General features: G+C 33.7%; 1 protein-coding gene across 4 annotated transcripts in view; it reads right to left on the minus strand.

The window, feature by feature from the left end:
- The window catches only part of CCNC (cyclin C), a 22,427-nt gene extending 12,825 nt beyond the window's left edge, over positions 1–9,602 (minus strand). For 2 of the 4 annotated variants that reach the window (XM_012661912.1, XM_012661914.1), the window contains exons 1-5: positions 9,258–9,602; positions 4,184–4,290; positions 3,236–3,320; positions 3,002–3,071; positions 324–375 (exon numbers count right to left, since the gene is read on the minus strand). In XM_012661912.1, coding sequence (XP_012517366.1) covers positions 324–375; positions 3,002–3,071; positions 3,236–3,320; positions 4,184–4,290; positions 9,258–9,289 — 346 coding nt within the window. In that variant the 5' untranslated portion in view covers positions 9,290–9,602. Of the gene's footprint in view, positions 1–323; positions 376–3,001; positions 3,072–3,235; positions 3,321–4,183; positions 4,291–7,832; positions 7,860–9,257 lie in introns of those variants that run through there. The other 2 variants (XM_012661915.1, XM_012661916.1) reach the window with 2 other exon arrangements.
- Between the last annotated feature and the right edge of the window lie 358 nt (positions 9,603–9,960).

Here is a 9,960-nt window from a genome sequence, read left to right on the forward strand (position 1 = left end):
TCTTTCTATTTTTAGTAGAGACGGGGTCTCGCTCTTGCTCAGGCTGGTCTCGAACTCCTGAGCTCAAACAATCCGCCCGCCTTGGCCTCCCAAAGTGCTACGATTACAGGCGTGGGCCACCGCGCCCGGCCCATAAGTGGTTTTTAAAAAAACTTCTTGTTTTAACTTTTTTTTTTTGCCAAATACATTAGTCATAAAGGTATCCTCAGGAGATTTAATAAACCCAACTAATCTCACACATCTCATAAACTAAAAAATTTCTATGTACTATGAAACTTTCTTCAGAATTACATCCTTAAAGCAGATATATTTTTTGCACTTACATACAGAAGTAGCAGCAGCAATCAATCTTGTATTTGAGACTACTCCAAATTCCTAGAGAAAGAAAAGTAGATGAGATAAGGTACGTATTAACCCAGTGAACCTGGGGATAGCTATCTGAGGTCTATTCAAAACAGTATTTCCTAGCTCCCCTCATATTTTTAGTCTGTTCACCTTCTACCTACTTGAGGGAAAAAGTACTCAAATCTCTAAAATGTACAGGTTGAGTATTCCTTATCAGAAATGCTTAGAACCAGAAGTGTTTCACAGTTTGGATTTTTTATTTTGGAATATTTGCATTATACCAGTTGAGCATCCCTAACTTGAAATTCTGAAATCCAAATGTTCCAATAAACATTTCCTTTGAGTGTGATGTCAGCACTCAAAAAGTTTCAGGTTTTGGATTTTTCAGATTAGGGCTACTTAACCAGTATTATTTTTCTTTAAAATTGCTACATTTAAAACAACTAATTTTATAATTTAATAACAATAAAAGATACCAAATTAGAAACCAAGCCCCAAAGTGCCAGTGCTAGTTTCTGCACTTAAAGTAGTTTCCAAGAAGTCTGTTTAGATTCTACACTGAATTGCAAGAATAAATATTAATTGAATGGTATGCTTCCTATTGAATTGAACCTGGACTAACAGATACCTCATGCCATTTAATAATAAAAGAGTGGACTCTCTGAATAAGATAAACTTTAATATCACCAAAAGAACTAAAAAAAACGATACAAACAGTAATTATCCTTTTCAGAACAGGGAGACAAGAATGATCTAGTACAAGACTTCTAAGATCACTTCTCATTTCCTCTTTCAACCTAACATACCACCATTCTAAAAATAACTAAAATTTATCAGGCAATGCACCTTACACATTTTGTCTCATTTAATTTTCTCGTAAGATTAACTTCATAAGATTCCTAAACCCTTCATTTCATTTTAAAATTTAAAAAAATCAAGAATTGGTTCCTTATCCAACAAAAGAAACTAAACTAAGAAATCTATCTATTCAAATATTTTCAACCTACCTCCTTATTCTGTGGGGGGTGCATGTATGTGTGCATATAAATTTATATTTACATTTAAACATCCAATCATAATAACTGAAAATAAAATGTAAAAGCCTAAACACCATTTCTATACAATTTCTGTACTATTAGCAGAAAGATTTGGTCACAGAGATAAAAAATAATGCTATAACCAAATCTGAAAGTCACTCCACCCAGCCCCCAAATAATTCTTTATCTTAAAGCAAAAACTTTCACTCAGTAAATCATATAACAGAGTTCTACTCAGTAAATCAAATAACAAAAAATATTTAACAAAACAAATTAAAATCCCCAAATTAATTTATAGGAGTAGATGTTTATAAAGATTTTGCCTTAGTCGCCTATACTGGTTGTACTTAAGATACATATAATTAAATTATTACATGGTAATATTTAAATAAAATCAAATATTGCATGGTAATATTTGAAAAAAATCACCCATAATAAAGGGCTTTTATAAATACTTTTTTTTCCATTAAAGAACTTAACAACAAAGCTGGTTCTACCTCCTTAAAATACCACTCACAATTAGAAAAACTTCAATCTCTAGAATGCTTGTCCTGATATTATTTCTAATAGAGTCAGCTCTCATTATTTAGGAAATAGTTGGGAAAGATGTCATAGATAATCCTAAATAATGGCTAAAATAAAACTAAATCATAGTGGGTATCAAAAGGAATGTAAACTTACTGGGTTAAAATCACATCCATTACTCAAGAATACAATTACTATTCTAAAGATATCATCCAAAAATAGAAACATAATACAAAGATTTTGTAACACTAAAGACTGCATGAATTCATTATGAAAACCAGCCAATGTTTGCTACCATTTTCTGGACTTTAGCTGAGATCTCTCAAAAACATTGAAAAGCTAAATAAGTTGAACAGAAATTCAGTCTCAGCTGCAAGTTCCTATTTCTCTTTTCTCCCTCACCTGATTTCTCTATCCTCACCAACCAAACTTTCACTTGTTAGACTCTATATAGCTATAGCTCCCCCCAATCCTTGTCTTCCCTCTTGCTTTCCCTGTGAATTGGGAGGCAGCCAATCATCAGGAGACACGGAGGGGAAATAAGTAGGACATAAGCATACAAGTGAGAAGGAGGGACATTCTCAGGTTATAGTAAATAAGCTGTGGCACTTACTGATTACTATTACACTTAGTGCCAAACAATAAATGTCTTAAAGGCAGCAAAGCAAAGCAGTTAAGAACAGAGGATTAGGAACTAAACTCTGCTGATTCAAATACTGGCTCTGCCACTTACCAGCTGTATGATCTTAGGCAAATTCTTAATCTTTCTGTGCTTCAGTTTCCTCATTTATAAAATGAGGATACTACTACTACATATTACAGAGTTGTTACGAAGGTTAAATTAGTTAATATTTGTAAAGGGACTTACAAAAGCACTTGGTACACAGTGCTACATAAGCATTTGTTAAATTAATATATAAAGATATGTATATATTTTTATTTTATATATGTATATATCTTTGATTTTGTACAATTTCAGTATCTTGCATAAATTACCATATATTATTACCTTCACATAAGTAATGTGAAAACGGGGGCAGATTAACCAACATACATGACTGTACTTTGATAAAGAACAGAAAATTGTTTTATACCTCTACTTTGGATGCCAAAAACACACATGTAGGAGCCATTAATACAGGATCTATACTTTTCAGAGAATACCTAAAATATGATAAAACAAAGTTAGATATCATTCATACAGAGAACACACTGGAAAAAAAATAAGATAACTCTATGGCAAACACATGATTCACTTATACTGTTCATCATCATTAGATAAGAGTTTCAAATAGCCAAAACATATTCCCAAAATAAAACAGCCCTACCTGGCATAGAATCTCTTGAAATAGACTGTAGCAGTGGCAATAACTTGTTGTCTTAATTTAAGATGTTCACCTAATGCTTGGATAACTAAAAGGAAAATAATAAAGTTTAAATGTATGTTCTGGTACCATTATAATATTAACATTGAACAATAATTTCTATGTAGTCAAATCATGACTATATTCACTTTTAACACAGGAAAAACCTACACATGCTATAAAGCTCTACATGGATCATGGTGGTCTAACACTAGGATTTGCAAATTTGTTTAAAAAATAGGTATTCATAAACACACAAAAAATTGCCCCATAGCAAAACTTATTCTTGCATTAAAGAGGATGAATGATAGGTATTTCCCCTCTATCTTCTAAATATTTTCAATGCTTTTCGTATTATTTTTATAATAAAGATAAGAAGAAAATATTAGCTGTCTATCAAACCATTAAAACACTTTCTACAGTTACAAACAAAAAAAAATCCATAATGAATCCTCAAAACAAGAGAGGTAGGTTTGCAAAAGAGTGAGTTGAAGGTCAGAAAGATCATGTTGCAAAGCTACCACACGGCAGATCTTCTGACTCTAAATGCTCTTCCCTCCAAAGCAAAGTTCTGAGATATGACTGTCCATTATAGGATGTCAATCAAAGAATCCTTTATCCTCTAAGTACTTTGCTTTAGCCAACCTTAAACTACGTTTAATCATGCATTATAAAGGCTTAGGGAGATCAGTTAACACTTTCAAATTGTCCTGAGTTCCTGTGACATGTAAGATTCACACAAAAAAACTTTACTTAGATCACTAAAAAGTAAGATAAATGAATATAAGTTGTAAAAAGAATACATGTATAAATAAAAAAGTATGGACTAAAACAGTTCAAAAATTACCATTTAAAAACACTTTAATTCAGAGGTAACCAACTATACCATTTTAACCAATTAAAAATGTTTACCATTTGTAAAAAATATTTGTAATTTCCAATACTCTTCTTCTGAGAGAAACTTCAAGTCCTTTTGGCGTTCCTTCAATAGATCTTGTTTATCCAAAATCCATTGCAAACTAGAAGTAAGATGTTAAGACATGCTATAAGATAATCAACAAGCAAAGTCACAGACAACACCATAAGATTGATTAGGTTGTTCAGATTCTGAGAAGTACAAAATGCAAGAAGTAACATTAAAGACAATATTTCTCACATTTCTTGAAATGTGAATGAACACATGAATGTGTCCTGAAAAATATTCTGTTCTAATCTTTTCCCTCTTCCTCCTTAGTCTTTCTCTGTTACTAGCTTATATTGTATTTCGTTCATTCTAGGACTCTGATATCAAGACATGTCTTATAATCAGTGATGCCTTAGCATTTTAATTGGCAGTATGTTTATTCTTTCTTAGTGATATGTAAAATAATGGTGGAATTATTTGGCACCAATTAATGGCACCTTTGATTTGATGAAGTAAATTGTTTCTCAGCTGTTCATAAGTAACTATGGTATTTGATTTTCCTACTTCACAAAACCAATCATACTAAAAGCTGCTTTAAAATTTATTACACCGACAGCCTCCTCCTCTGGCCTAGTCAAGTATACTATTTTTAACTAGAGATATGAAATTGATATTGCTCAAAAAACTATTCTGCAACCTGTTTTTCTCATTCGGTATGTATCGTAAGTCTTTTTATGTCAATGACCTTGTTATTTAGCATCCTTTTAAATTGCTGCACAGCATTATGGATGAATCATTAGCCAATCCTTATGGCAGATATACAGGTTATCATTTTTTCATTATTACAAATAATGCTTTAGTGAACATCTTTATAATTCATCCTTGCATATTTGATTAATAATATACCTGAAATCATTTCTTAGAAGTAGAAGTAATGGGTCAGTTTTGCAGGTAACTTTGAAACACATTGTCAATTTGCTCTCCAAAAAAGTGACACCAATTTCCACTCCAATTAACCATTCATGAGTGTGTCTTAAAATATTTAACCCTATGGATTACTGACCGTCTTTTAAATACTTTGTAACTTAAAGGCAAAGTATTACTTTACTGTTTTGTTTTTTGTTTTTTTACTTCTAAGGTTAAACATCTTTTCATACCCTTATTGGCCAAATATAATTCTTCTTTTGTACAATGTTAATTCTAATATCACTATTTTTTCTAATGGGATTGGCATTTTTTATGATTAAGAGATTCTTTTGATCTAAAATTTATGCATTATCGATAATAAATAATTTGTCTGTAAAATAAGCTGCAAAAATTTCTCCCAAGTTTAAATATCTTTCAATATTTAATTATGTGCAATGCAGAAATCTGAAACTGAATCACTTATTTGAATCTCCCCATCTTTCATGTTTGTCATGCATGGAAAAGCCTTCCCTGACTGAAAATGATAAAAATAATTCACCCATATTTTAACACCTTTCAAGGCTTTTTTTCTTTCAATTTATAATCCAACTGGAATTTATTTTGGTATAGAGTAGAAAGTAGGGATCCAGCTAATTGTTTTGTCAAATGGTTCCAAATGCTGCTTAAGTATTTCCTGATTTATAATTCTGCCATTATATTTGGATCTTTATAATTTCCTATTTTTAATTTGTTTTCTTGTCCCTATGCCATGCTATTTTAAAACGTAGAAAATTAAATAATATCTGGTATAGAAAATACCCCCTTGCTACTATTCTTCAGAAAATTTCTGACTATTCTATCACAATTACTATTCTAAAACCTGAACTTTAGAATCATTATGTCAAGTCCCAAAAAATAATATCCATTCAAAATTTTGTTTGGGATTGCATTAAATTTAAAGATCAATATAGGGAGAAATTACATCTTACAATGCTACATTTAAACTCCATTTATTAAAATCTCTGTTCCCCTACAGAGTTTTAAAGTTTTCTTCCTACCAGTACTGTACATTACTTAACTTTTTTCTCCAGTATCTTATATTTTCTGTTACTATAAGTAAATTATACTTTTCTACCATTAATTTTTAAAAAGTTTATCTTTGTATTTTGTAACTAGTCATCTCATTAAACCTTTATTTCTAATAATTTTTTAATTAACTGAATTTTCTAATTAATTTTATCCACATATTGATAATTATCATTCTTTTTATATCTCATTCTCCTACCAATTTCATTGACTAGCATATTCTGAAAATGTTAAAGAGGCACCCTAATTTTCCTAATGTTTTGCCCTTAAATATCTCTTGCTGATGCTTTCATGTTTTTCATGTTAAAGAAGCATCCTATTTCTGTTTTAGTAAGAACTTTAGTCAAGAACAGATGTTGAATTTTAATAGTATTTTAATGCCTTCACTGTTTAACATATTTCCTAATATTGACTCTATTTCTATAGTAAAATTCACTTTGTCATGTTTTATACTTTGAATGTAATGTTAGTCTCCATTTAGTAATACTTTATTTATCATGTTTGCATCAATATGCAAAAGTGAGACTGTTTTTAGTGCCACCTTAGCTAGATTTTCCTATTAGCATTATTGTGGCTTTATAAAGAGAACTAGAAAGCTTTCCTTCTTTTTGTGTGAACTAGAACAATTTCAAAAGGAAATCTTTTTAAAACCTGGAAAGAATTTACCCATGAAATAATGTGGGCCTGGAGTGTTTTTTAAGGAGTTGCTCTCTGGTAATTTTCTTAACTTGTTTTGGCTTTCAAATTTATCACCATGGAGATAACCCAAAGGTACCTTTGGTTTATTTACTTTTCTCATTCCTAATTTTTATTTTTGTATCCTCTTTTTTCTTGATTTAACAAGCAGTTGTTTGGTCTACTGTTTTGGTTTTCTCTAAGAACCAGCTCTCACATTTTTTTTTCCTTTTAATACGTTACAATCAGTGTTATTTTTAATAAATCTTTCTGTTTCCTTAGGTTTATTTCACTTTCCTTAGGTTTACTTCACTTTCCTTTTTAATATTCTTAAGTAGAGTATTTGATTTATTTTTATTCTTTGTTATTCAGGATGTTCATTTTCTAATAAATGCAGCTTTGGCTATATCCCATATATAGTGATCTCATGCTATTTTCTAGACATTAAATATCTTATTGTCAGTTTCTTTTTTATACAGTAAAGTATCCACAGTTGGTTTTGTAGTTTTTATTTTTGTAACTTGTTCAGTAATCCATTCAATCAACCAGCAAATATTTAGTGTCCTTCTAGTTCATTTTGGTCAGAGAATGTGTTTGGGTCTATTATATCTTTCTGAAATATACTGTGATTTGCTAATCTGCTTCATCTCCACAGAGTCATTTTACATTTTTAAAAAGATAAATTTCACAAATATCTTAAAAGTTTTCCTCACGGCACTCTGTATGAAGGATAAACCAAGAAGACTTATAAATACTTCATTTCATCAAATTTAAGATTACATGTAAGATTCACTATTATTTCATGTGCTACTATAAAAGAAATTGCCATGTTGATTTCAGAGTTAAAGTGTGAAAATATGCATCTTAGAGGCATGATATGCAGCATATTTCATGTCAATTTTCCTCTTTCACAAATTCACCTAAGACAATGGCCTTTCATAATTTTTTTCTTTGTTTTTCCAGAATTGTCTTGTCTTTCACACTTGTTACCTTTTGCAGATCAGGGGCTCCATAATTCGCAAAGGATTTAAGTAAGGCAAATTGGCCTCTTCCTCCAGGACAATTTGAATTGAAAAGGACAGCACCAAAGAAGCACATTTAATTTTATAATAATTTTACATGTGAAAAGTGAAAAACCCGTTTTTATAGTGCCAAGAGTAAATGAAAGCATAGTGAGAACACTTATAAAAAGGGAAGAAGGATCTTTTTATATTTAAAGTTGAAAAACCAACAATCAACAACAGCTAGCTACTTGTCAATTCTCTCAGCTTCTTTCAAAGTTTATCAGGGTATCTCTTCTCTGCTACCAAAACTTATTTTAACTTTGCCCAAGCAAATATTTCACCGTGTGAAACAATGCAAAATCAAAATAATATAATCAGTAGTAAAGCTTCTATAACACTTCATCTCCACTGAATCACTTTATAGCAAGAGGAAAACCTGCTTTTCCTTTAATAGGTTTCTCAGCCCATTGTTTCTTTTTTTTCCTCGTGCAAAGGGCTAAAAAATGAACAGTAAGAATCGATCTTATTCACAGAAACGGAATTTAAATTAGCTACTAATGCTTTCTTAGCATTAAAAATTATTATCCTCTTTATCAAGTTCCGTTCATCTTTCAACTATACAGTGGAAAGCCTGGTTAATGTTCAATTAGTCCCATCACATACCTTCCGCCTGCTTAAATGTATGTTGGGATAAGTGTTTTTAATATTACTCTAGCTCTTCCATAGTCACTGACAGAAATAAAAACTTATTCATGAAAAAGGTTAAAGAAATAGGCAAACAAATCACTGGAAAATGCACTTTTAAAATATAAGGCACAGGCTAATGAAATGGATACATTTTGAAAGCACCTGCTCTATACCTCATCAACATAAAACTCCATCTAGGCATAGAGTAGTGGCAGGAAGCAGTTAGCAGGCAGAAATAAGTCTGACTCCCACCTCTCCTCGAAATAAGATATCCACTCAAGATAAAAGATGAATGACAAAAGACTACGATGCCCATTCTCTGAAGAAATACCAGGCAAAAAAAGCAAGCCACAACTGTGCTGAACAGGTAGCCTCACAGTCCTGAACTGAGTCACACTTCCCATACCTGTGCCCACTCCATCTCACTCCCCGCGGCCTAATCCAGGAATCCGAAATTAAACACCTAAATCTTCCTTCTCCAGAAACTAAACCCCCTTCCCTCACACTTCCAGCTCACAGATCCTTCCCTCCCCGAAACTGGACCCAGGGGCGTGGAGGAGAGTCGCCTCAGAGAAGCTCATCTCGCTTCCAGTAGCCGCCACCTCCCGGGAGTACCGCCGGCGCTCGGGACGGAGGCCGGGATCCAGGCCCAGGGGAGTCGCAGGCCCACTCCTCACCGCCCCCCATGAACCGGCCCCAGGTGAGAAGCCGGAAGATCACTTACTAGTGGGAGCTCTGCCAAAAGTTCCCTGCCATGGAACACAGCTTGCCCTGATAAAAAAGCACCAGCCGGCGGAGCGGCCCGCGGAGCGACCATAGACCCAGCCCGTCTGGTAACCGCGCTCCCTGATCAAATCAGCTCGACTCTGCTCCGCGGCAGCGACGGCAAAAGGAAGAGGATGGCACCCTATTCTCCTGGACGCCGGCCGGCAACACTCAACAGTGGAAACCCGTTCCTATGGACAAAAGTTCCGGCCCGCCCTGCGGTAGCGGAGGAAGCCAGCGGGTAGGCAACGGCCTGTAGGCGAGCTGAGATAGGAGACGGGAACTAGTGCTCACGGAGACTCGCGGCGGGTGGAAAGCTCTCGCGAGAGCGTCGTGCAGTTCTGGCCTAGAGCCGGCACAGGTCGGTTTCGAGTCTTCAGCATTGGAGTCGCTGAGTGGGGGTAACCTAGAGCAAGTGGCCCAGCTCGAGGTTCTATCATTCCGTCTTCCAGACCTCCAAAAACAGGACGATGGCATTGCAATAATAATAAAACATAAGATTTTATGACTTCACTTCTTTTTCCTTCTATTGGAAGGAGAAATAAATGAAGATGACTTTGACCTCACGGATCGAGTGTTCTTAATTGAGTTCCCACTAGCACCAGGCACAATGTGTTCTTTTATTATTATTATTATTTCAGGATATTATGGGGATACAAACA

This window comes from Propithecus coquereli, unplaced genomic scaffold (assembly GCF_000956105.1).
Source record: "Propithecus coquereli isolate 6110/MARCELLA unplaced genomic scaffold, Pcoq_1.0 Scaffold74, whole genome shotgun sequence".
Lineage (NCBI taxonomy): Eukaryota > Metazoa > Chordata > Mammalia > Primates > Indriidae > Propithecus > Propithecus coquereli.